Here is a 27,427-nt window from a genome sequence, read left to right as displayed (position 1 = left end):
GTGTTCCAGTTTTTATTGATTTCCATAGTTTCCATTTTTCCAGTTATGGAGAGTTCAAATGAAATTAAACTCTTAATGCAGGAGCCATTCCAATCTCCCTACTTCTTCTCCAGCATTCCCAAGGTTTAAAGGGAATTATGGTCCTAGAAATTTTCAAATATACCCACTTTCCCTGTTAATTTACTATGAATTTCAGTTGCATGTTCTTATACTCAGTTTTTATATCCCTAAAATGGATCTTATCATTTATTCCTCCTGAAATGCTTAAGACATGAATCACTGATTGCACATGGGCTTTTTGGGGGTAAAGTGCTACAAATTTTTAATCCCAGTGATAGGAGAAGAAGGTTTATATTACAAATTCTGAGCCCAGGTTGCTCAATTCCCACATTTTTTTTAATTTACAAAATGAACTGCAGTGTGGAGGGAAGTGCTTTATATACAGATCCAGTGGCATTATTGTTGCTAATATGAGTCAATCAAGAGTTTAGCTGGAATGATCCAAATAAGCACTTTTTTAGTTTGGTTTAGTTTAATATTGTTTATGTTGTTGTCACAAGAATTGGGGTATTTGTTAAGCACTTACTATGTGTCAAGCACTGTAGTAAACATTGTTAGATATAAGATCATCAGCTCCCACATGGAGATGTCACTGTAAGTATAAGAACAAGTATTAAATCCCTCTTTTGCAGATTAGGGAACTGAAGCATGTGACTTGTCCAAAGTCACACAGCAGAGAAATGGCATATCTGGGATTAGAACTCAGGTCCTATGGCTCCCAGGGCTATGCTCTTTCCACTAGGCAATATTGCTGACATTCACACTGTGCTTATTCATAAAATAAATACTTTAATATGGAACATATTCTCCATTAGATGGATTGATTCATAAGGGAAATGGCATAGTTACCTTGGTCTCCCTGTGTATATTGAAGGAAAAATCTGCTTCCATTATGTTGGCTCAGTGGATAGCAATGAAAAGATTCTTTGAAAATTTCAGGAGATGATTGTGAAAGGTAACAAATTTTAGAATAAGCACAATGTAGGGATGTAGGGATCATGGTCCTACATATATTTTTAATATTCTTTTTTCATTAAAAAAATGAAAAATCAGTCTGAATGCCCAGAACCTCCGTGGGATAACACTATTTGCTTTACACTTCTCATGGTGGGGCTAAAGTGGGATGCTATGTGGGTTACCTATGATTACTCTCCTGCTCATAGTCAAGACCACCAGTGGTTCCACTACCTATCAAGGCACGCTGAAAGGGAGAGGAGTGGATGGTAAAGCCTGCTTTGAATGGTAAATAGCAACAACAACAATGGCAATGATAATAATAATGTTTAATTGCTTACAATATGCCAACGACTATGCTAAGAACTGGGGTAGAATCAAGACAATTGGATCTTACACTGTTCCTGTCTCACATGAGGCTCAGAATCGAAGGGGGAGGGAGAATAGATGTTTGATCCCCATTTTGCAAGTGAAGGAATTTAGGCACAGAGATTAAGTGATTTGCCCCAAATCACACACCAGATAAGTAGCAGGGCCAGGATTTGAACCCAGGATTTAATGGAGAAAAACTTACTTCAGAATTTCCATCTTCGGTTTTGAAAAAAAGGGATGTTTATCCACAGCAGATACTCCAACAGGAATAGCAAAGTATTAAATCTCATGCCCAATTATACCTCCCACCAAGGGTGTGGCTATGCCATCCTCAGGAAAACAAAGCCCCCAGAGAATTTCCCACTAATTTTCTTAATATTAATGGTCTCCACAAGGCGGGCAGGGGATGAAAATTTATGGTTTAAAGCTTCCCAGAATTGGGTGTCCAGGGCCCATTGATGGCAGAGACAAGTGACAACAAACACATATTCCTCCCTCCCCTGTAGACATCATAGCTATGGAAATCTCATCTTCTCATCCTCCCAGGAGTAAAGGAACCCATGCACAATTTAAACTCTACTCAGCCCTGCTATAGCAAGTATTTTCAACTAAAATTTGATTTGGGAATTATGGGACACCTGTCCACTAACACAGGAGCCTGTGTTGGCTTGGGATGCTGTGCAATGCTGTGTTCTGGGGAGGTTGTGACCATTTCTCACCTAGAATAGCCTGAAGTGGTGAAGTGCCCCCTGATTATGCCCCCCTGATTAACTGTTACCTATTTCTACTGTTGATAATTTGGTATTTTAACAAGTTTTCTTGCTGTTTGGGTGATATTCTTATGGTCCTCTGAGTCCCATTTAGATTGGGAGTCCATCATGAGGTAATCAGCCAATAAATATTGATTGTTTATTGTGTAGAAAGCATTGTTCTAAGTGCTTGGGAGAGTACAATATGAGTACAATAAGAGGGAGAGACACAGACATTAAAATCAATGCCAGAGAGAGGGAATGGAAGATCAATCAATCAATCATATTTAGAGTGCTTACTATGTGCAGAGCAAGGTACTTACTAAGCACTCAGGAGAATACAACAGAATTAGCAGAGATGTTTCCTGTCTGTAATAAGCTTGCAGTATAGAGGGAAGATATGTATGTGTTATGGGGATGGGGTGAATATAAAGTGTTTAAGGGGTATACAGCCAAGTGCATAGTTGATTTAGGGATTAACACGAAGAAATTTATGCCACCTTGTCCCAAGAAACATAAAGGAAGAGTATGTGTGAATAATAAAGCTGGACAGATTTTGCCACTCTTCAATTCTTCCCAGCCCAAAGGGGTTTGGTTTACTGGTCTGGTATCCCTTAGTAAACTGTAATCAGTTACATTAGAGGAAATAAAATTTAGCTGGAAATCCCTTAAGGAATGTGTTAAATGGTATAATGTGGCTAGATGTGACTGAGAGATAGATCCAGTCTAGGAAGCTAAGCTTTGAAAAAATTTTGCCAGGGCAGATGATATAAATGACTTTCCAATAAAATCAGAACTGAGTGAAGATGGGCAATGCAATTTTGCTGTGGATCATTCAGAAGGACTTGACTAAGTAATAGAATAAGGAAGCAATATTGACCCTGATTTCTCCTCCCTCCCCATCAGGAGTATGTAAATTCAGATCCACAAGATTAAGTAAAACAATAGGTTGTGAGCACAAATAAGCACTACATTTCAGGTCTATTCAAGACAATTTGGCATCCTCAGAAAAAGAAATGGAGGCAGAAGCCAATTGAACAACTAGCTGAGAAGAAATATTTGGAGAAATCAGGTCCTTCTAACCAAATACCCTGGCAATTGCTTAGTTTGCCTATACATATATATATATATATATCCTCATTTCCAGTCAATGCCATTTATCTGCTGTAATATAGCTCAGCAAATGATCTTTTTAATATGCACACAGGTAGAAGGGTGGTTGATCACTAGTCTTTTCAGCCTTAGCCAAAAGCATTTATAAAAGAAAATGAACCTACAAGTAGTGTCATCTTTGAATCTTAAAGACAATTCTGCATTATCAGGAGAACACAAACATGGGGAATAGAGTGTGGTTTATTTTTTCTTCCCTTTCTCAGTTTTCTTAAAATTCAGAAACTCAATTTTCAGCTCTTCTGTACCATTATATCAAAAAAAGAATGAGAAAGAGAGGGAAAGAGAAGGAGAAAGAGGAAAAAGTCCTTGGTGTTTTATCTCACTTATGCCATTCTGATAGTGGGTTAGATAAAAGCACAGAAGTGCTTGAGTAATTTCCATTTGAATTTGAAGAAAATGAGTAACAGGCAGAAAAGAATGAATTACTGTTTATGTTTTATGTTCTCCTCAAATTAAGGCTCTGGAAGCTTTTTACCCTTTGTTCACCCCACCCCAGCCCCACAGTGCTTATGCCTACATATCCACATTCACTTTAATGTCTATCTCTCCCTCCAGACTGTAAGCTCCTTGTGGTCAGGGTATGTGCCTACCAGATCTCTATTCTATTGTACTCTCCCACGAACTGAGTACAGTGTTCTGCACACAGTAAGCACTCAATAATTGTAATTGATGAAAACTGTAAAGCATACTTTGCTCAGCTGCTAGTCCTCCACAGCAGGACTAGAGCTGGCTGAAGTAGAGAAATCCAGAATAGCATGTAGCTACTGCAACGTGGAAAATTAAGGAAGACAAGAACTTTTGTCTCTTCTGCCACTGAGAGGCCAAGCTACTGGTCCTACTCAACTAATTAATCAATCAGTAGTATTTATTGAACACTTACTGCATGAAGACCACTGTACTAAAGGCTTGAAAGAGTACAGTATAACAGAATTGGTAGATGCACTCCCTGCCTTTAGGAACTAGCAATCTAAAGGCCCTACAGCTTGATGTAAGGATCTCTGTCCCGGGTGGCCTCTAAAATACCCAAGGTACTCTATCCTTTCCCTATTTCGGATCCACTAGGACAGGTGGAATTGAGAAGACCAGATGATTTGGTAAAGATGGTCAGTACTTTTCAGCCATGCTATTAAAAGGGAATGACAAACTTTGTCTGGGTGGGGTTATGGAACAGTACTGGTCAGCTATGGTGGCACTCACAGGAGTATTAGCAGTTGTAGCCACAGAGGGACTCCCGTTTGTGAAAGTAAGGACATGCCACATGCTATAAACCATTCTCAAATGCTCACTACTTGCAAACACCATGGATTTCTGCTGCCATTAGGCTGGAAAAATTAGGGGGAAGAAGGGAAGGAAAAGAGATATATCTTTCCCTATTTTCCTTTTCACTTTCAATCTTCTATTTATTCCTCTTTCTACCTCCCATCTTTGGCCAGGCCCCCTTTCTGCTCCAACCCTTTAGGTTCTATCCTCATCTTTCTTTTAGGCCCTAAAATTGTGATCATTTAAGCCTCACTGTGTCTCCCACTCTGTTCTCCTGTTTCAGAAATCATATTTCTGATATTTTTTAAGCCTTCTTTTCAACCATGCTATAGGTCTTTATGAGAAGGCGAATGAAACAGCCCAGAAAAATCAATCAATCATTCAATCAATCATACTTATTGAGAGCTTACTGAATACTAAGTATACAGAACTGGGACAGAATTTGTTGTCACATTCCCTGCCAACAAGGAGCTTACAGTTTAGAGGAAAAAGTGGCCTCTCTTCTCTCTGTAGATGTTGTTTCTTCTTGGGACTCTCATGGAGCTGGTATGAGGAAGACTGACTAACCAATTTGAGGAAGAGATTACAATTCCTGGTAAGTACAAACAATCAAGTCTCTCTTTATTCCTGGTTCACTGAGCTATCCACAGTACATAAACATTCATTCAACATTCATTCATTCATGGATTCATTTATGGAGTCATTCAAGCTTTCCTCTTGTTCAAGGGAAAGAGCATTGCTCAGGAATCAGGACATCTAAGTTCCAGTCTTGATTCTGCCTGCTAGGGGTTTGCTACCAGTGGTGAAGACTTCTGTCCCAAGAACAACCTAGGGTATTCCATGAGAAATCCAGGAATCCAGAAAAATAGATGAGCCAAGACAGCAGCGGTTACCAAGGCAACTAGATTCTGGATCATACCACCATGGCACAGCTGTAGCCACTTTGGTTATAAATAATAATGTTGGTATTTGTTAAGCACTTACTATATGCAGAGTACTGTTCTGAGAGCTGGGGGAGATACAGGGTAATCAGGTTGTCCCACATGAGGTTCACAGTTAATCCCCATTTTACAGATGAGGTAACTGAGGCACAAAGAAGTTAAGTGACTTACCCACAGTCACACAGCTGACAAGTTGCAGAGCCGGGCTTCAAACCCATGACCTATGACTCCCAAACCCAGGCTCTTTCCACTGAGCCATGCTGCTTCTTGTGGGTTCTGCTTGTAAAAGACCATACATGTATTTGACAGTGTGCTTCTCTGCTCATCTTTTCATTCCTTGCACTTTGTGCCCCAGATGAAAAAGAGGGTGTGAGTGTTGTTATTAATACTATATCAGTTCATTCTTGCAGGTTTTAGAGTTTTGAAGTCTCGAAGCTGAGGCTTGGCCATTATTCATTCAGTTGTATTTATTGAGGGTATGTTGTGCACAGAGCACTGTATTTAGCACCTAAAAGAAGGAGTACACTACATTAAAAGGAGCAGGGCCTTACACAGTGACCCAGGTAGAAGAAAAATATATGTATAGGAAGCAGCAAACATAGAAAAATGAAAAAATAGGGTAGAAAGATTGATATGTACATAATTGCTAAGGATAGCAGAGAATATGGCATTTTCAAAGACAGTGGGAATTAGTTGGGGAAAGACTCCTGAAGGAGGTAGGATTTGAGGGAGCTTTAAATATGAGGAGGGATGTGGATTTGAGTGGAAGTGAGTTCCAGGTTACAAAAAAAGAGTGAGACCAAAGGGTTTGAGATGAGAGACCAGAGACCAGAGCAAGATATATAGTAAGGTTCAGTAAATTTGGGAGACATTTATATGAAGGTGGTAGCTGAAGCCATGTGAATGGGCTAGCTCTGAAAGAGAGGCCAAGGAGGGGAATTGGGAGAAAGTGAGGGAGCCAAATTTGGTCTAGCCAAAATAATTTGGGAATTGGCCCTGCTGTCGAAACACCTGCTGGGCTCAGAACCAAATGATGAAGGTTCCAAGATTTAGTCCTGGGTAGACTCTCCCAAATATTTTCTAAATATTACAGCGGATATCCTGCGGGCTCTAAGTCTTGAAAAAAAAGCAAACACTTGTTACCCATATTATTTTAATTCCATCTTTCAAATGGAAAAGAGTGCTCCTTCTTTAGTCTGTAAATTAGAGTATTCTTTTATATTCTATTACAATTAAAAATTTGATAATGAATTACGACCTTTTTCTCTCAATACTTGGAGAATGACAAAGAATCTGTTTTTTATGAATAGGTAAATTATGGATCACAGGTTCTTCCGGCAGACTGGAGAAACCTGATTTTGAAGGCAGTTAAGACATATAAACTTTAATGAGAATAGTTTGAACCTAATTAGAAACCCTCCAAAAAAAAACAATGGAAGAAAAATAAGGGAGAATGACTGAAATGAATGCTAAATTTGGAGATTTCATCCATAAAGACAATCATTTCAGTTCAGATTCATATTTGATGTGAGTCATTTCTCTTTAGGTGAGAGATGATCCAGTATTTTTTTTTTTACCTCAGAAGCAAAATAAAAATAAATTTGAATTAGCACATTAAGTTAAACTATCCTATTTGGGGCAGTTGATTTTCTGTAGCTGTGAGACTGCAAACATCACAGTAAAATGAAATCCAGTGAGACCAAATCTGAATGGTATCAGAACAACAATCCAAGTCATAAGAGTCCTACTTAGGATCTGTCAGTCCCAGAAGTTGGTCCTAGAAGCAAATGTCACTGAAGTAAATGGAAGGAAAGAGAGCACTTCATTCTCACAGAGGACACAAGGAACAATAGAACATGTGGTAGAAAGCTTTCAGGCTGTTGCAGCTTAGTTACCGAATGCTAGGAGATGTCACATAACAGGTCGAGATGGGGAAAAGAAGAAAGGAAAAATAGGAAGCACATTATTGCTTCAAAATAAAAGTCAGAGGCATTGATTTGAGAGGAATGAAGTTATTCAGCTGGGTTAACATATCCCTTGATTGATTCCAACTGTATATTCCACATAACACTACTTGGCTCAGTAACCAGAATTATTGTCTTAATAAGCTTTTAGCAGGACCAGTAAATACTCCATATAATGTTATTATCTGAAGTTGCTGTTCTTGAATTTCAGTTATAGACTGGAAAGTTTTTCTCCCAACATGAAAGCTTATTTGCTTATTATAATATGTGTCCTCAGTTGTCATACAAGTGCAATTTATTGTAAAGGATACTAGCCCCAAAAGAGAAATGTAGATTTATTGCCTCAAAGACAAAGGAGTTACTTAGAAATAAACACAAACATGCTCCAATCAGTGCCCAACTGCAGATCAATAATTCATTCTCTAAGATCTTCCTGAACTTAGCTGGCAATTGCAGACAAAATTAATGGCAGCTTGTGACAGCCAAGAAGAATGACTTTGCCATCTTCCCTCAGGAGAGCAACACCATGTCTATGTAAATGGCGACCAGCTCTCTCACAGTTCTTTTATGGATCAGGGACCAAAATAAAATGTCGAAACCAGATAGTTTTCAGATCCCTTTAGTCTTTCAGGTCACTAAAGGCTACAATTCTCCTTCAAATTGCTTGGGTTTTGTTCTGAATGAATTTCAGGTTGCATTCTTTTTTAAAAAAAAAATTAAAGCTCACAATACAAGGGCATGGCTTGAAGATACAATTCAGCACAGTCCTGTCCTGAGGGGTTCTGTCTTGTCTGCTGCTGACATGATCTGTTTAGAAGACAGGAGATGTAGCACCATCACATGAATGAAAAATGAATTCAGTTTTGCATAGAAAGCAAGCAGTATGTTGCTTTGTTGTACTAATGATATTTATTGAGGGTCCACTGAGTGGGTGAAATGCCCTGCTCCAAGTGTTTGTTTACTCATGAAGGCATTTGAACTCTAAACTCTTTTTAATAGGTTTTGCTTTGAACTATCTTGTTTTGGAACCCAACCTCAGTGTTCTGCCAGGGACAGTTGCCAGTTGAATATTTACCTGTGGAGGGGATTATGCTTGGCTAGAAACAGCCAGAGGGACCCTGTTCATTCACTTTGTGATCCCTTGGGGAAGGTCACAGGACAGGGTGATGACAAGGACATAGAAGCTGCTGCCACAATTTTGCCACAATCTCCAGGCTCCTTTTGGAGTTGTATGGGCTCATCTCCCATAGGTAGGGAAATGGCAGCATGGTAGACTTAAATCTGCACGCATAAGAGGGCCAGAAACATATAAACTAGAGGTTTGAATCTGGCATCTATGACACACAATACTTAGAGAAATATTCACTGAAATATTGCTCTGTTGGAGGTACTGATTTAAAAAGTTACTTTTAATTTCTTAATTTTATTTTCTACCTCTATGGGAGATGTTCAATATTTAAAACTGATAACTCAACTTGACAAGTGAGGTTATTGATCTATTACAAGGTCACTGAAAGCTTTTCTGTGTTAGTCAGAAGTTCTTAATAGATTATATCCTAAGGGAAATATGGGAGTTTTTGTGTTAATCAGATACACCAGTCTGAAATATTAAAAAGGTTCAAAGGCTTGAATATTTATTTCACTTCAATAAAGTCATTGGTTGCTGAGTTTCTGATTTATAGAATTTTGAATTCCTATCCATTTTTCAAGAAAGTGTTTTTTTAAATTTTGTGGCCATTTCATATATCTTGTTGAATTTAAATACTCTCTTGTCCTGTCAGCAACAGATGTTCTGCAATAGAATGCAGCAAAAAGACCTGAAGAGAGAAATCAATTAAGAATAAACAAAAGCCCAGAATTTTCCATAGAGTTAGCAAAGTAAGGACACTGAGTTTTAGCAAACCATACGATTAGTGTTTAATAATATTTCATTTTAATTAGCTGAGCTTTAATAACTTGGATCATAATTAGGAAGCACAGAGCCCCCTGTAAAGGGGAAGCCCACATACTGGCCTGTTTGGGGGAGAAGAGAAAAAAGATAAAGTAGAGAAGAATTGCACAGAGCAAACATGGTCCTGTGCATAGCACTGACTTCTGTATTTCTCAAATTGTGCAATATGCCCAGGAGATATGTCCTTATGTTTATGTCCACAACACCAGGATGTGGGTTGTCCATTGAAATTTGAAGGTGGGAAGGTTCAAAACACACAAAAGGAAACATTCCTCTACACAATGAGCAATAAATATGTAGAATCCATGACCACAGGGAATTGGTCATGGCCAAAAATATGGAACGGTTCAAGAGGAGTTTACCTAAATTAATGGACCAGAGATCTATAATAGGTTACAGGAGAGAACAGTTAAAGATATAGAAGAAAAGGTTTGGATGTCAAAGAGGGCAACTACCACACTTTTCCTCCAAACATCCTGTTGCAACTGCCAGAGAAATTAATCTGGACAGCTTGGACAATTTATATAATCCATTAATAGAACTGCTTATGTGCTTATTGTTTTTTATGGAGAGATCCCTGCTAATTCTCTGGGATTGACTGCCTTGGGGAGCTTTTGGAGGGCAGAGGGCCAAGTGCTGAAGATTGTGCAATGCACAATCCTGTTTTAGTGATTGCTGCAGCATTTGAAAAAGCACACTGCAGACAACAGTACAGGAAAAGCTGCCTTGCCAGAGTACAGGTCCAATTCAAATGCAGTTCAAAACACATCCCTGCTCTCAATCAGATCAATAAATCAGTGGCATTTATTGAGCACTTACTGTGTGCAAAAGTACTGTATTAAACACTTATGAGAGTAAGCTCATTTGGGGCAGGGAAGATGTCTGCTAGTTTATCTTGTACTCTCCCAAGTGCTTAGAACAATGCTCTACACATAGTAAGCACTCAATAAATAACATCGATTGATTGATTGATTGACTGAATAAAAGAGATATGTTTCCTGCCCACAAAAACCTCAAGAGTCTAAAGTAGGAGACAGACATGAATGTAATTAAATAAATTAGAGATATGTACATAAGTGTTGGGGGACTGATGGTGGCATGAATCAAGGAGCTACACGCTTTTGGGACAGGCTAAACAGTCTTAAAAAAACTCAATTGAAATGAAGATGATCAATGGTTGCTAGCTACCTTTCATTTTCAAAGATGAGACTTGTTGTAAGCTGTTGTGTTGTCTCTGACCCATAGTGACTCCATGGACACATCTCTCCCAGAAAGCCCCACTCACCATCTCTGATCATTCTGGTAGTGCCATCTTCCATGCAGTAAACTTGAGTCTCTGCCCTTGACTCGCTCTCATGCCACCTCTGCCCAGCACGGATGAGTTCTGAATTTTAGCAGATTGCCTTCCATTCACTAGCCATCGGCCAAGCTAGGAATGGAATGAATATTCTTCTGCTTGATTCTCCCTCCCTAGCCATCACTGGTAGAGTACTGGAAACTCCTCCAGATGCAATCTTGAGAGGGGAAAGATGAGACCACTGATGGTGAAAACTTGTCCATTAGTCCGAGTGGTGCTGAAAAGACAAACGAGGAATCAACACCCAGCATGACCTAGTGGATAGAGCTTGGCTCTAGGAAACAGAAGGACCAGAGTTCTAATCCTGACTCCACCACTTGTCTGCTGTGAAACCTTGGGCTAGTCACTTAGCTTCTTTGGACCTCAGTTCCCCAGTCTTTAAAATGGGAATTAAGACTGTGAGCCCCATATGGAACAACCTGACTACCTTGTACTACCCCAGTGCTTACAACAGTGCTTGTCACATAGTAAGCACATAACAAGTACCATTATTATTATTATTATTATTATGTAAGATATGGACCATGTCCAACCTTGTAACTCCCAGCACTTAGTATAGTGCCCGGCAAAATAGTAAGCACTTAACAAATACCATAAAAAATATGTTTGCACTCTTCAATGAGTTAATACGTTTGCCCCATATTGGACCTGTTTCGGGTTTTGAGGTTGCCTTTCGGTACACTGAAGTCTCTGAAGCCTTTCCTCCAGGAGAGCAAGCCCCCCTTGCTATTGCTGCCTGCCTACTGTCTATTTCAGCAGTCTTGCGATTGTCTATCCACTGATGTTTCACTGATTGAGACCCCATCACTTTGTCTTCACATTGTTGATTCTGCCCTTCTGGTTTATAGGTGATCGCTTTCAGACCAGCACTGAGCAGTTGCTTAAGTATCCTGTAATCACTCATTCTTCTCTCATGGGGAGCCCATTGGAGATCAGCTGCTGGGAACATTGCTTCAGTGCTGGGTAGCTGACTGTTTCTCAGGATCTCATTGACAAAATTCAAATGACTAAAGCAGGAGATAATAATAGTGGTACTTGTTAAGGATTTATGTGCCAAGCACTGTTCTAAACACTTGGGGGAGATATAAGTGAGTCAGGTTGGACACAGTTCCTGTCCCACATGGTGATCATAGTCTTAGCATTTTACCATTTTACAGATGAGGAAATTGAGGCACTGAGAAGTTAAGAGACTTGCCCAAGGTCACACAACTGCTGTGTGGCAGAGAGGTTATTAGAAGCCAGGTCTTTCTGACTCCCAGGCCTGTGCTTTATCTACTAAGGTACCCTGTTTCTCCGAAGGGATACCCTGAAAAGGCTGAATTTTTTAGAAAAGTTCTGGACTGGAGATAGGGGAACCTCTTGAGAAGCAGCACTTTTCTAGTTGGAAGAGCACTTCAAAGTCTAGTGGAAGTCAGGGAACTTGGTTTCTAGTCTCTGCTCTTCCACTTGTCTGCTGCAAGACCTTGGCAAAGTCTCTTCTCTGTGCCTCTGTTACTCATCTGTAAAATAAAGATTAGAACTATGAATCTCACATAGGAAATAGGCTGTCAGTGGACTTTCTTAATTAGTTTATACCCACCTTAGGGTTTGTTTAGTACAGTTTCTGGCATATGGTAAGCACTTAACTAATGCCATTCATAAAAAGGTCTGAGTATTTTTTATGAGGTTTGTCCCTGCTTTCTGCTTCTGGTCAGGTTGGAGTGAGTTATATTGCCTTTTGCTATGAAACTGTGACCCCTGTAAGACACTCCTCTAGGATATTTTGGTCACAATCATTGTCCCTTCCTTTTTATCCCCTGATGGCTCTTTCCAGTAATGACAGGTACTTACTAAATGGGAGGAAAAGAGAGAAAAATGGGAAAGACTAGATTGAATTACTTCCTTCCTTGAGTAAAGTTATTTTGGTGGTTCACATTTCCTTTAAGGAAAAACAAAAATCGAATGTTCAGTCTAAATTTCTTAATAGAACCTATTGTATGGATTTAGTCATTTACCTCAAAGCAAACTTTAAGTTAAACTTATCACAGTGCAGGTGGGACAATTCCATACTTTCTTTGTGCTAACAAGCTGCTCTGGTCCAAATTATCAATACAAAGAAGGACTCAGAAACTGTGGCAGCTTGGGTCATTCAGACTCATTATAGGACTGGGTCAGCTCTAAGGGGCTCAATCAATCATATTTATTGAGAGCTTACTGTTTGCAGAGCACTATATTAAGCTCTTGGGATAGATAGTATAATATAATGGAGTTGGTAGGCATGTTCCCCATCCACAATGAGCTTACAATCTAGAATGGGAGACAGGAATTAACTAATATTAATATAAATTATTATATAAATATATTAATATAAATAAATTACAGATATGTACATTCATTCAGTAATCTTTATTAAGTGCTTATTAAGTGCAAAGCACTGTACCAAGCACTGGGAGAGTACAATATAACAATAAACATATTCCCTGCCCACAACAACAAAACAGTCTAGAGGAGAAGACAGGCATCAAAACAAATAAATAAATTACAGATAGGTACAAAAGTGCTGTGGGGTTGAAGGAGGAGTGAATAAAGGGAGTAAATCCAAGTGCAGCGATGATGCAGAGAGAGGAAATGAGGGTTTAATTAAAGAAGGTCTCTTGAAGGAGATGTGCCTTTAATAAGTCTTTAAAGACTTGGACGAGGGGAAGTAACGGGGACTTGAGATATGCACTCTGGGCTGTGTGTGAGAAGAGATTGTGTGAAGGGAGAATCCAGCCTAATTGTAGGCACAGCTCCTAATTTATGGAGTTAGACAATTGATTCTGAGGTTATTTGCCATTAATCAAAATTAGTTAATTTCATTAAGCTTTTACTATTTGCCAGGCACTGTACTAAATGCTCGGGTACATACAAGCTATTCAGGCTCAACATAGTCCCTGTCCCACATGGGACTCACAGACTAAGTAGGATTTAATCCCCGTTTTATTGATGAAAAAACTGAGGCACAGAGAAATTAAATACCTTGTCCAAGGTCACACAGCAGACAAGGGGCAGAGCTAGGATTAGAACCGAAGTCCTCTGATTCCCAGGCCTGTGATCTTGCCACTAGGAACTTGCAACTGCTACTACCACGCAACTAAAGCACCGCTTCCTTGCTGCTTGCCACTGCACTGAAATATGTCAATCTTTTTTCCTGCATTCCCAACCCTCCAGTGGGATCCCTGAGTTGAAAGTCACAAACAGCCAAACATGGAAAATCTTGCATCTCGGGACCCAAGGCTTCTTCAGGCCAACCTGAAGACCTTTGGTGGTCCACATACCATCACAGAATCCAGAGGTTTGGGGACCAGGTGATATCTTCTGGCAGTGGGGTGACCCCAGGAGGTAAAGGTCTGAGGATTGATGGACTGATAGTAGCATTTTATTGCCCGTCATATACCCACACTGTTAGGAGGAATGTAGAGGAGCAATTCCAGTTTCACAGAAATATTAGTCCCTTGATGTTCAAAAATACAAGAGGCTGGGCTACACCCTTTGGTCTGAACTGTACAGATCTGTGCTCTATGTGACGGTAGTCAGTCTGGGGCACCTTTGAAGACAAGGTACACTTCCTGATAGCTTTTTTGAAAGTCACACTCTGCTATCCTCCTATCTCTGGTTGGTGGGGCCTCAAAGGACTTGGACCAACCTGTGACCATAAGCCCTCTTTTGGCTCTCCTCCTATCCCAATTTCTGCCACCATATATGCCCTATGAACAGCTTTTAGCAACACTGGCTGGAAAAAGACCCAAGTGTCAGGCAAGTTGTTACTGATTTATTTTTTCTGGTATTTGTTAAGTATTTGTATGTACCAAGAACTATTCTAAGTGCTGGAGTAGTTCTTCTCCCTTGAAGCTCTGCTTACATTGTTTTCAGATTCAGTCAACCAATCTCTTCTACCTCTTCCATGATGACATCAAATTCACCAGATAATTGCTCAAATCTCCACTTTCCTTAGGTTGGGTAGGCATGGGTTACTTGTTATACTCCTAGCCCTCAAAAGATGACTAAAGGCTAACTCCCTGGAATACTGGTGCAGTCCTGTCCAGCTTTCGCTTGCAGAAGAAGATATGAAGAGCTTGTAAGAGCTACATTTTGGAAAGATTTTTATTTCAGTTCTGATGGCTCATAAAGTAAATAGTTTCAAAAAATATTTGAATAAGTGTCTTCATCAAACAGAGTTTTTACAAACCAGCACTTCACTGGTGCTCAAATAGCACATATTTCTAGGGGACAGAAGTTTAATAACTCCATCATACACAAACAGCTGAAGAGCAAGAGAAGAGGGTGAAGATGAGATGGAAAGAGAAGGAGAACAGAATAGGGAAAACCACCTGAGAATAACTGGGCTAAATTCTGGCTGTCTGATGGGCCAAGCATATATCTGGAATGGATTTTTACTGTGAAAATGTCTATTTTTGCCCTTAATATTAATTGGGAAAACTGAACCCTTGGCCTCTATCTAACATTTATGAAGATATTCAAAATCTACAATGCTTTTCAAGTCCCAAAGAACTAGTTCTTTCTCAAGCCTGCTCTGGAATGGAAGGCAGGCAGAAACTGGGACTTAGCCCAGAACTATTATTATACTGGGGCTTGAGGTCTGCAGGGGAAAAGAGGGGCAACTGGTGGTTGAGGTGTTTTCCCACTCTCCCAGCCGCCACCACAGGAGTGAAGCCCTGTCCACTACAAGACTTAGGAATGAACAGAAGCCAGTTGCCAGTTTTGAGAACATGGAGGTGGTTGTCAAAGTCTGGTCCAAGGTGGTCAAGATTTGAGTACTGAGAAGCTAAGGAAACCAAGAATCATCCTTCCCGATCAGTAATCAACTCTCATTAGTTGTTGGTTGTTGCTGATTGTTGGTTGGTTTTTAATAACGTTGGTTGTTACTGATTTGTTCATCCGAGCTTTCTTCCTTTTTTCTCTTGTGTTTTCATTGTTTGTCTGCCAAATCCACTTTTAGGTTATGAGGCTCCTGGGTGCCAGGTACCATGCCTGAGTCAATATTCGTGTTTTCTCCCCCAGTATTCTCCCCAGTGCTAAATCAATGTAAAGATTGATTAATTCATAGATTTGTTATTAATCATCAATCGATAGTATTTAAACACACTTATTCTGTGCAATGTGTTATACTAACTGCTTGGAGGAGTACGGTAGAGTTATTACATGTGGTCTCTGCCCTCAAGGAGTGATTTCGGGACATTCCCCTGGCTTCAGTCAGCAACCCAGGCTTGGATAATTCCTCCTCTCCCTAGCAACCACCTCAAATAGCCTCAGGATTCAAAGATTCAGCAAGTCCACCTTCAGGGTTGTAGTTAGGGTTACATATTCCTGAAGTCAACTGGTCTCCTTTTGACAACCTCTGTGGGAATGTAGCCTGCTGCCTCTGTACACTTCATTGAACCAATGTCAGGACACAAAGTTGAGAACTGATGTCTCTCATATCACTTTAGTTGGCCTCAACTTATTTGGGCCCTAGACTATGCAAACATCTGTACTGGACTTCACCTTTTTCCTTCTCCCTACAGCCAGATTGCCTGTGTCAGCTTGCTATGTTACATGGTCAAGTTGCCACCAGCACTCTAGGGACTTGAGATCTCCAGAGATAACTTTAAATGGATGGCAATGTGGCTAGGATCCTAGCAGTTCACAGTCCTGCAGTGGCCCTTTCTGAAGAAGGCTAGCCACTAGCATATACAGCCAAGTTTACTAGTAACTGCTGAATCGTCTTCTTGTCAGTGGTATGCAACTCTGTGGATGGGTGAAATGCTTTACCAATGCAAATACCTTCAGCTATCTTCTCAGTGTCTTGCCCAGCTACAAGGTAGTCAGGGATAGACACCAGAAATGAAGAGCATTCACACAGTAGTATTGGAAGAAATCATCCATAACCTCAAGGAGGTCATAGCAGGAAGAGAGACAGGCTTAAATAAATTACAGAGAAGAGTAGTAATAGAATAAGTAAGGTATGTACATACATTCTATGGAAGTTGTCTGATATTAAGTGCTTCCTTGGCTCAGAAGGACCAAAGTGACAGTTGGGTGGTAATGATAATAATGATAATGATCATAATAATAGTTGTGGCATTTTTAAACACTTGCTATATGCCAAGCACTAGTAAACTCTGGAGTAGGTACAAGATCATCATATCCTTCATGAGTTCAAGGAGAACAAGAACTGAAACCCCATTTTGCTAATGAGGGAACGGGAACACAGAAAAGTGACATGTCCAAGGTAACTCAACAGACGAGTGCCAGAGCCAGTATTACAACCCAGATCCTCTAACTCCGAGGACCATACTCTTTTCACTAGGACATGTTGCTTCTTACATTGAGATAAAGTGATATAAAGTGATAAAATGTGAGAAGATTGGAGAATAATCAGGAAGGGTTCTTGGAAGAGATATAATCTCAGAAGGTTTTGAAGAGAGACAACAGTGGTCTGTTATAAATGAAGAGGGGATTCTAGGAAATGGGGGTGTAAACAAGAGGACTGCAGCTAGGCAATCATGAGCACAGCAAATAGGTTAGCTTTAAAGCAACAAAGGTTATGAGCTGTGGTATCATGGGAAAAGAAAATGGACATGCAGGAGGGAAAGATGATTTAGTGCTAACTGGCTAGGAGTTTCTGTTTATTTCAGAGAGTAATGACCAACCAGTGGACGTTTTTGAATTGTGTGGAATGTGTGCAGGATGTCATTTAAAAGAAATGATGGGGGCAGCAAAGTGACATGTGACATCAAGCTGACCTGCCTTTTTTGGCTTTCTCCCAATCATCCTCTTAATTGTTTGAGATTTTTCCTCAGTGATTTTTTTACAGCATTGTTCTGTCCACCTTCTCCCCAGTTATTCCATTCCAGAGTACCACAGGATTGTTATATTGGTATTTTGCCATTGCCCCTGCTCTGCACTTAGCTTCAACAATGATGGACTTATTTTAGATGAAACATGTAGTCTGTTCTCTCTGCACTGTCTCCAAAATCCTGTTTTCATTCATTCATTCATTCAATCACATTTATTGAGTGCTTACTGTGTGTACTAAGTGCTTAGAAAAGTGCACTGTACTAAGTGCTTAGGAAAGTGCAATGCAACAATAATATCACTTTCAAACCAGCGTTTAGCATCATGGAAACTCCAGATACAAGAGTTAAGACTATGGGAGATCAGTCTGGGGAAGAAAAAAAAATGGTGTAATAAATAGGATGCCTAGTCATACAGCTGACTACACCTGTTCTGTCCACCTGCCACAATGTTTATTTCATTCCTGGCCCTTTGTGTCTGACCCTTGAAGAGTCAAGCAATCAGCTTTGTCCCATTGCTTCTTGTCAGTAAAATTGAGATTCTCAAGATTCTTTCACCCAGGAGCAGGCACATTTCCTGACTGTTAGCCCTGGTGAGTCGAAGGATCAGGACAGTCATGTTCTTGCATGTCTTTGGAGAAAATGCAGAGCTGCTGTGCAATCAAGCTAAACCAGGGACCAGCATATTCCGATGTTCCATTATTTACTACCCCAGATTCCTCTGATTTATGACAGGAAAATCAGTATGAGCAGCCACTTTCTTAATCTAGTTGGGAAAAGTCTTCAGGAGGAATCAGAGGTGTGATTTTGACATAGCTCTATTAAACTTAAGTGACAAATTCAATGGCACTTTAACTCCAGCAAAGGCCAGGCATAACAGCCCTGTGCTCTGTTACAAAAGAAGCACCAGATGACAGAAACATGATGCAGGTAAGCTTTAGGAGCTTAGAGAAAATCTACCACTCAGGCAGTACAGTTTTTCACCTACTGCCTCAATAGGTTTTCTCAAGCAGAGTTTCATTGAGGGGAGGGAGTGTAAATCTGTAAATTAGTTTTCTCCTGAAACGCAGGGTATGGTCCCAAGGGAGACAGGAAAAGTCAAATGTTTGAAACTTGAGACTTTTTTTTCTATCTCGGCCATTAAAGAAAATAAAAAATGTGAGGGTGGGGAGAGCTGGGGGGGAAAAAAGGTGAATTGAACCTTCACAGAGTGATTTCCTCTCCCATCCACATGTATACCAGACATCAACATAGCCTAGTGGATAGAGTTTGACAGAACTGGGAATCAGAAGGATCTATGTTCTAATTTCAGCTCTGCCATTTCTCTGCTGGGTGACTCTGGGCAAGTCACTTCACTTCTCTGTGCCTCAGTTTCCTCATCTGTAAAATGGGGATTAGGACATGGGACATGGACTATGACCAACGTGATTAGCTTGCCTCTATTTCAATGCTTAGTACAGTACCTGGCAAATATTAAGCACTTAATAAATACTATGAAAAAGGCTACATTTGTGTCATGCTATATTTGAGAGAGAATGTAATCATTTGTTGGTCTATTTTGCATGACTTTGTCTTCTTATGGAAACTCAATGCTATCTCACTCCCCTCATTTATTTTCTGATCCCCTCTCTTCCTCTTATGTCATGTCCCCTATGGTCTAGTATGTGTTTGTTTCCTCCTTTGTTCAGAGAACATACATTCCATGGAAGCCTAGGGAGATTTAATTATTTTATCAGGTGAAATATCAATCAAGTATCAACAGCATTTATTGAACAACTGCCATGTGCAGAACACTATACAAGACTCTTGTAAAATATGCAATAGAAGTATAAGCCACAGTCTCTATCTTTAATTAATTAATAGTTATTATTTAGAGCCTATGTGTCTCTGACTCCTGAGCCTGGGCTATTTCCACTGAGCCACGCTGCTTCTCTAGACATGATCACTGCTTCAGTCTCAATTTTCCTTCCTCCATCCCCTGCTTATGCTGCTGCTTATGCTTCCAGTACCTTGGAATTCCTTCTTTCCCCACTTCTGACATATCACACCTCTCGTTAGAATATAGAGAAGCAGCCTGGCTCAGTGGAAAGAGCATGGGCTTTGGAATCATAGGTCATGGGTTTGAATCCCGGCTCGGCCACTCGTCAGCTGTGTGACTTTGGGCAAGTCACTTAACTTCTCAGAGCCTCAGTTACCTCATCTGTAAAATGGGGATTAAGACTGTGAGTCCCACGTGGGACAACCTGATTCCCCTGTGTCTACCCCAGCGCTTAGAACAGTGCTTGGCACATAGTAAGCACTTAACAAATACCAACATTATTATTATTATTAGTTCCCTTTGCACCCTAAGTCATATAATCAAATCAGCCATCTCTATTTATAAATGGACTTATTTATGCCCATCCACAGCACTTGCAAATTTATTTTTAATCAATTAGTTTTTCGACTCTAATGGCAAATGTTTTTGTGTCTGCCTTTGCCATTGGAAACCATTTTTTTGTTTTGTTTTCTGCATCCTAAGCATTTAGTATAGGGCATTTAGCACCAACTACTGAAGTTCAATGAAAACTATTACTCCTACTTCCTTCAAGGAGCTAAAAATCTCATGGAGGTAGAAAGACACTAAAACAACTTGTACATAGGAAGGAAGATGGAAAGTGGATATTTAGGTGAGAGAATGATTAAAAAAATATGTCTTACAGGTAGTTGTGCATACATAGTGAGTAGTTGGTGACTATGGCAGTTAATTAGCCTTTCATCTTCCACATTTGCAGGTCCCTTCCTGCATGTGTTGTTTGAGCTCATGACATCAAGTCACACTCTGTATATGTATAGGCAAGCTCAGCCGCATTTACATATTGCAGAGTAAATTCCAGTTGGAAGTATGTTAAAATTCTTACAGTACTCCAGAATGGAAAGAATCATTGGCAATCAAAAGTTGTATCAGACATACGTTTAAGCACACAGAGATATATGTAGTATATGTGCATATTTTGGTGTGCGTTAGCCTCTGATTATCTAGTTTATGATTTTCCATGAATTACTAATTCCAAATTATAAAGGCTTTTAATTAAAAATCTAATTAATACTAACAGCCTGAAAACAATTACTTATTCCTTTTTCAGCCTCAAAATAGAGGACAACTGACTTTTATTGGGTTTACAAGACTAAGAGTAGACTTGAAGATGTGCTCTGGATTGGAGTGAATTCATTCTCATTTAAAAAGGAGACGGTACTTCACATATTTCCAGCCAGCAAGCGCAGAATTGAACAAAACACTTTTTATCTGTCAGAAGCAGTGAATAGGCTCCAGTGGGATCTTTCAAACAGAATAGCCTCGATCTATGACATTTATTCTCTTTATCATTTGTTACCTCTCTCAGATTCAGGCTGAAGAAGAACTTCATTCTGATGCACATATCCTTTTGTGTTTATTGTTCTGCTGTTACCTTGAATTCTTAAATAAAAGAGTTTTGTGAAATTGTGACATGAAATGTCATGACTTAAGGAGGCTCTCAGGGGTCAGAAGCTTTGTCTCTGTGCTAGAGATATACTTATCCAAAGCCTGGACAGGAATGTACTGGGGCAGGAGTTCTTGACACAACAATCTCCTCAGCAAGAAATCAAATTAATTTGAGAGTGGTGGCAATGTGAACAGTTTGGAGACAAAAGTTGTTTAGGCTCTTTCTCAAACATATAGGATCTCAGTACTCACAACAGACACAAATCCTCATAGGTAATAATAATAATAATTATGGAATTTGTTAAGCACTTAAATAAATGCCAGGTATCACTTCTAGGCTTGTCCTATAAGACAATCCTGGCCAACAGGAGAAGGAGTCCAAACCATTTACCCTTGAACCAGCAAACTCCTTCACAGCAGGCTGGTCAGAATGCTACAAGGTGAGAGGAAAGAAGTATATCTTCAGTAACCAGTGGAATTTTCATAGCTTTTGGCTATAGGTATGTCCAAAATAATTTTAAAATTAATCAATGAAAAGTATTTCTTGGGCTTCTATTGTGTGCAGAACATTGAAGTAAATGCTTGGGAGGCTAGAATTAATAAACATGATCCTTTCCTCAAGGATATTATGTCAATGATAATAGTAGTAGCAGTAATAAGAGGAGGGGAAAGAGGAGGAGGAGGAAGAGGAAGAGGGAAAGGACAAAAGGAGAAGCAAGAAGAGGAGCAGCATTTATTAAATACTCTCTTGGCACACCGTGGCTCAGTGGAAAGAGCCTGGGCTTGGGAGTCAGAGGTCATGGGTTTGACTCCCGGTTCTGCCACTTGTCAGCTGTGTGACTTTGGGCAAGTCATTTAACTTCTCTGTGCCTCAGTTCCCTCATCTGTAAAGTGGGGATTAACTGTGAGCCTCACGTAATAATAATGTTGGTATTTGTTAAGCGCTTACTATGTGCAGAGCACTGTTCTAAGCGCTGGGGGAGACACAGGGGAATCAGGTTGTCCCACATGGGGCTCACAGTCTTAATCCCCATTTTACAGATGAGGTAACTGAGGCCCAGAGAAGATAAGTGACTTGCCCACAGTCACACAGCTGACAAGTGGCAGAGCTGGGATTCGAACTCATGACCTCTGACTCCAAAGCCCATGCTCTTTCCACTGAGCCACGCTGCTTCTCTTATGGGATGACCTGATTAGCCTGTATCTGCCCCAGCACTTAGAAAAGTGCTCTGCACATAGTAAGTGCTTAACAAATATCAACGTTATTATTGGGAACAACCAGTGGTAATTCCTGAAAAAACTTCATGAACAGAAAGAAAAATCAAACTGATAGTAATGGGAGTAAATGTCTTGGAGGGAGAAAAAAAAAGTACATCAGAATTATACCATACCCAGGAATGAGAGTGCCAAGAAAAGAGAAAAAAATGAGGGACAACCTCTTTCTATACATCATAGTCACTATTTAAGCTCTGCTCAGATGGAGACAGAATCCTGGGATGGAGAGAGCCAGTGGTCTAAGACCATTTGACAATGATTTTATTCTTATATATGGTACAGACACCCCCCACCTTTCATAGCCTTTCTATTATCACCCCACCCAAACTCTGTCCTCCTCCTGACTTTCCATAACTGTAAACACCACCACTATCCTTCCTGTCTCACAAACCCATAACCTTGTCATTATCCTCCACCCATCTTTCTCGTTCAACCCACATATTCAATCTATCATCAAATCCTGTTGGTTCAACCTCCACAACATCGCTAAAATCCATCCTTTCTTCTCCATCCACGTTAATCCATGCATCACTGCCTCCACATTAATCCACTTATCACTGAAGCATTTATCCAATCCTACCTTAATATTTGTATCACCCTCCTTACTGACCTCCCTGCCTCCTGCCTCTCTGCTGCCTGGGTCATTTTTCTACCAAACTGTTCAGTCCATGTTTCCCCCCTCCTCAAGAACCTCCAGTGATCATGGTATTTGTTAAGTACTTACTATGTGTCAAGCACTGTCCTAAGCACTGAGGTAATACAGGCTAATCAGATTGGGCACAGTCCCTATCCCACATGGGACTCACAGTTTTAATCCATATTTTACAGATGAGGGAACTGAGACACTGAGGGAACTGTGCCCAAGGTCACAGAGGAGACAAGTGGCAAAGATGAAATTAGAACCTAGGTGCTTCTGACTCCCAGGCCCAGGCTGTATGCACTAGGCCATGCTGCTTTTCACTGATTGCACATCCACCACCATATCAAACAGAAACTACTTACCATTGGCTTTAAAGAACTCAGTCACCTTGCCCCATTATATCTTGCCTCCATGATTTCCTACTACAACCCAGTCCACACATTTTGCTCCTCTAATGCCATCCTACTGTACCTCAATATCATCTATGCCTCCACTGACTTCTCACCAACATCCTACCTCTGGCTTGGAATTCCCTCCTTCTTAATATCTGACAATCACTCTCCCCATCTCCTCATTAAAAGCACATCTCGAAGAGGTCTTCCCAGAGTATTCCCTCTTTCCTCTTCTCCCACTCCTTCTGCATTGCCTTTGCATTTAGATTTGCACCCTTTATTCACCCTCCCTCAGCCCCAAAGCATTAATATATATATATATGTATATATGGATACATATATATATATATATGTATCCATAATTTGATTATTTAAATGAATATTTGTATTTCCTTCTACCTGTAAACTTGTTCAGGGTAGGGAACATGTCTTGACAACTTCATTATATTGTACTTTCCCAAGTCCTTATTGCACACAGTAATAATGATACATGTGATTAATTGATTGATGTTTTGCTCTTCCTCATCTCATACTGCTGTTGGTCATCTCTGTAATCTCACTGGCTCTTCTTGTGAAATCCCCCTCCCCAGATATTCCCATTTCACTTTTATTATCATCATCATCAGCAGCATCAGCATCATTATCATGGTTGTTAAGCATGTATTATTCATTCAAGCACTGTTCTAAGCATTTAGGTAGATACAAGTTCATTGGGTCAGACACAGTCCCTGTCCCACAGAATAAATAGGTAACAAACCTCTTGAGATTTCCTGCCTAATACAAATACCTCACAGGATGCAGGGCAAGTCAATGATTTATCCAAGGAGGGGCTAAATGCCAGGAGTACCACCAGTAAACTTCAGGAAAAGTCACTACTGAATATCATCTGACAGGTAGGGGACCTTCTGTTCTGGAGAATGGAGGGGCGGGGTTATTGAACACCTATCTGGGCATATGACATCTGACATCTGAAGGTACCAAAACCATTCTGAAATTAAATGCATTGAAATCTCCTTAAATGAAGGAAGGACATTGCTTAGGGCATGCTTTGCTCATTGGAGGCTTTCCACACCACAAGTTGAACTGGAATCAGTTGTTATATTTTAGTGTGCAAATTAATATAGAATTGATATTGACCCATTTTAGTGCCAAACATCATTTTTCCCTGTGAATAATTCCAAGAAAAACAGAATCTAATTCTCTACTATGGGGTCAGATATATATTATACTTATAGCTGCCTTTCATTTTTGAAGGTATTGCTACTCAGAGTGAAATCCTATCCTCATGGGCAAAGATGGCTAGGATACAGACAAAAATCCTATGTTCAGTAAAATGGAGAAGCAGCATGGCCTAGTGCAAAGAGCATGGGCCTGGGAGTCAGAGGACCTGGGTTCTAATTCCAGCTCTGTCCAATACTTGCTGTGCAATAATCTTGAGTAAGTCACTCAAGCTCTCCATGCCTCAGTTCTCCTATTCTGCCTCCAAATGGAACAGGAATTTGTCCAACTTAATTCACTTGTATCTTCCCCAGTGCTTATAATAGTGTTTGACACATAGTAATCAATTAAATCCTATTAAAAAAAGTTCAAAATAAATCACAGATTTCTAAAATACCATTTTTTTTTACAAAAGAATAAATAGAGCATTTTATTAACACTTTTTGCAGCAACAAAAGTAACATTCCACATCTTTTCATTCAACACTGCAAAAGCTATGACCACAATTTACATCACTTTGAGGCACAAAGCAAAAGATAATTTGATTTTCCTTAGGGTCAAGAGTGGTTTTCACTTTTTAAAACAATCTTCAAGTCTTATATTGCAGTAGCAAGGCCTCCAGTCACTAGCACAATACAATGAACAGATCAAAAATCCAGAATAGACCATTACAAACATTGATAATCATTTGACTTGAGTTGGGAAATGCATTGCAATTATCACTTTTAGAGCATTAGAAAATGGTCCAGTGTTAATTTCATGTATTAAAATCCCAACCACCCCAAACATCTAGAACAAGCAAAATGAAGATAATATATAGACTGAAAGATTATGCACTTTGTAATGCATTGCACTTATTGCTTGGTACACAAATGCAATTCTTTTTGAATTATACTAAGAAATGGCAAGCTTAATGAAGATAGAAATTCCCATCTCTCAAACCCAACACTAAATGTATACCACTAGGGATATAAGCTTAGGTAAGGATTGTTACTTGTGTGTGTATGTCCACCATATCTATTCAATATTCTTCATTGTCCTATATTTTTCAAAGACAGATACAATTTTATTAGGGGTCATAAAATAGGAAAATTTTCTAAAGTTACAGCTTCTGTGGCAAGATCATATCTTTTATACTATTTATATATCTGTGGCACAAGTTTCATACCAAATGAAAAATGTGAATGAAAGAAGAGTATTTAAGCATTTTCTATTACATTTATTGTTAATATTATATCAGGGTGCTATGTCTTCAGAGAAAGTTTCTTATATTCTGCAAGATGTGCATATGAGCTTTTCCTAATAAGATTTACAACCAGTATAAAGTTGTAATAAAAATACACTGAAGTCTATTTCTTGCAAAAAGTTATCTGTCATGCTGCATGAAAATTCAGATCTTTAAATACAATGTATTTTATACTGTTAGGTAAATAAATGGAAGAACATGAAATGTACTCCTAACTTCATTGGGTCTCTAACATGGAAAGAAGAAGTTATGCCCAATTCTTCACTATAAAACACTCCATCAATTCACAGATGTTCTTTTATTCCCCATCTTGCAGCATGTACTTACTTTAACCTAGAGAATTTCTTCTGGTTGTTACCCTTTAGTGTACATCTAGAATGGAGAGAACTCTTTTCTTTTTTCAAGGTAAGATCTTGCCTTTTACAAATACACACACAGCTTACCTCAGACTTAACAAATGTGGAATTGAACACAAGTTATGTTGGCTATCTTTCAATGCAGTGTAACAAATATATAAGTGCATTTTTAATGATCAAGTAGTTTTGGCTATCTAACCGTAGTATTCAGTGTGCCAACTCTGTTGGTTAGTTGTGCTTTAATCATTAATTATTTAATCTTGTAATCATGAGTTTGTAGCTCATGGAGACACTGTAATAAACTAGTTGCCTTTTTAGTTTGGTTCACAAACCCTTAAATCTCTAATATAAGAATGGATACGCCTGAATGTAGGTGATCACGTCACAACTTGTACAGATTGCACTTTAATGGGAACTTTGTGGGGTTTTTTAGCCTGTTCTGCCTTTTTTGATATGTGTCAACATGTTCACACCACTTTTTTTTGTGCAAACCATCACGATGAACTTAATCACAAACACTACAAAATAGATCCAGGATTTAGCTTTGTTATGAGTAATCTTGTCCTTCCTTGTAGGGGTATGAGTCTTGTACTTCTTCCTGTACAAATTCTTCTTTCTTCTCCCACCCATTTGGCCAACCTCCGTTGGCCTGATTTGTAGCACCATAAGACTTAGCGGAACCATAATTTACATAATTCTGAGTAATGTCCCCGGTTTCTTCATCGAGTTCATCTTCATGAATAAAGCCACATTTTTCTTCACTAGTTTCCTCAGGATCAGCCCAGGGTTGTTTCTCACCCGAAGCAAATATTCCATAGAAGATAACTCCACCATAATGGACTAGAGCAGCTATCAGGAAAACATATTGCCACTCTTCCCGAGTCTGTAATGAAGAAAAGTTCCATAGTCAGAATACCCTCTCCAAATAATAGATGATTGATTTATAAACTAAAATACCCTACTGGGATATCTCTTTCATAAAGCAACCTTAGTTCAGTCAGAGTGGACCTTTTCCCTCCTGTCCAATGAAAAATAAGTTGACAAAAGCAGTTCGGCCTAATGGCTAGAGCATGGACTTCAGTGTCTGAAGGAAGTCTTCTAATCCCAGCTCTGCCACTTGTCTGCTGTGTGATCATGGGCAAGTAACTTGATCCTTTGTGCCTCAGTTACCTCATCTGTAAAATGAGGACTGTGAGCCCCATGAGGGATATGGACTGTGTCTATCTGTTTAGCTTTTATCT

The 27,427-nt window shown here is 39.6% G+C and overlaps 1 protein-coding gene across 1 annotated transcript in view; it reads right to left on the bottom strand.

Moving 5' to 3' along the window:
* Window positions 1–24,983: 24,983 nt before the first annotated feature.
* The window catches only part of SLC17A6 (solute carrier family 17 member 6), a 39,725-nt gene continuing 37,281 nt past the window's right edge, over window positions 24,984–27,427 (bottom strand). Inside the window, exon 12 of the mRNA XM_003428300.5 lies at window positions 24,984–27,069. Within this exon, the coding sequence (XP_003428348.1) occupies window positions 26,734–27,069 (336 nt within the window). The 3' untranslated portion in view covers window positions 24,984–26,733. The remainder of the gene's footprint in view (window positions 27,070–27,427) is intronic.

The sequence above is a fragment of the Ornithorhynchus anatinus genome, chromosome 3, assembly GCF_004115215.2.
Source record: "Ornithorhynchus anatinus isolate Pmale09 chromosome 3, mOrnAna1.pri.v4, whole genome shotgun sequence".
In the NCBI taxonomy this organism is placed as follows: Eukaryota; Metazoa; Chordata; class Mammalia; order Monotremata; family Ornithorhynchidae; genus Ornithorhynchus; species Ornithorhynchus anatinus.
The sequence above is the reverse complement of the archived record's forward strand: the minus strand, read 5'-3'. Positions and strand labels throughout refer to the sequence as shown.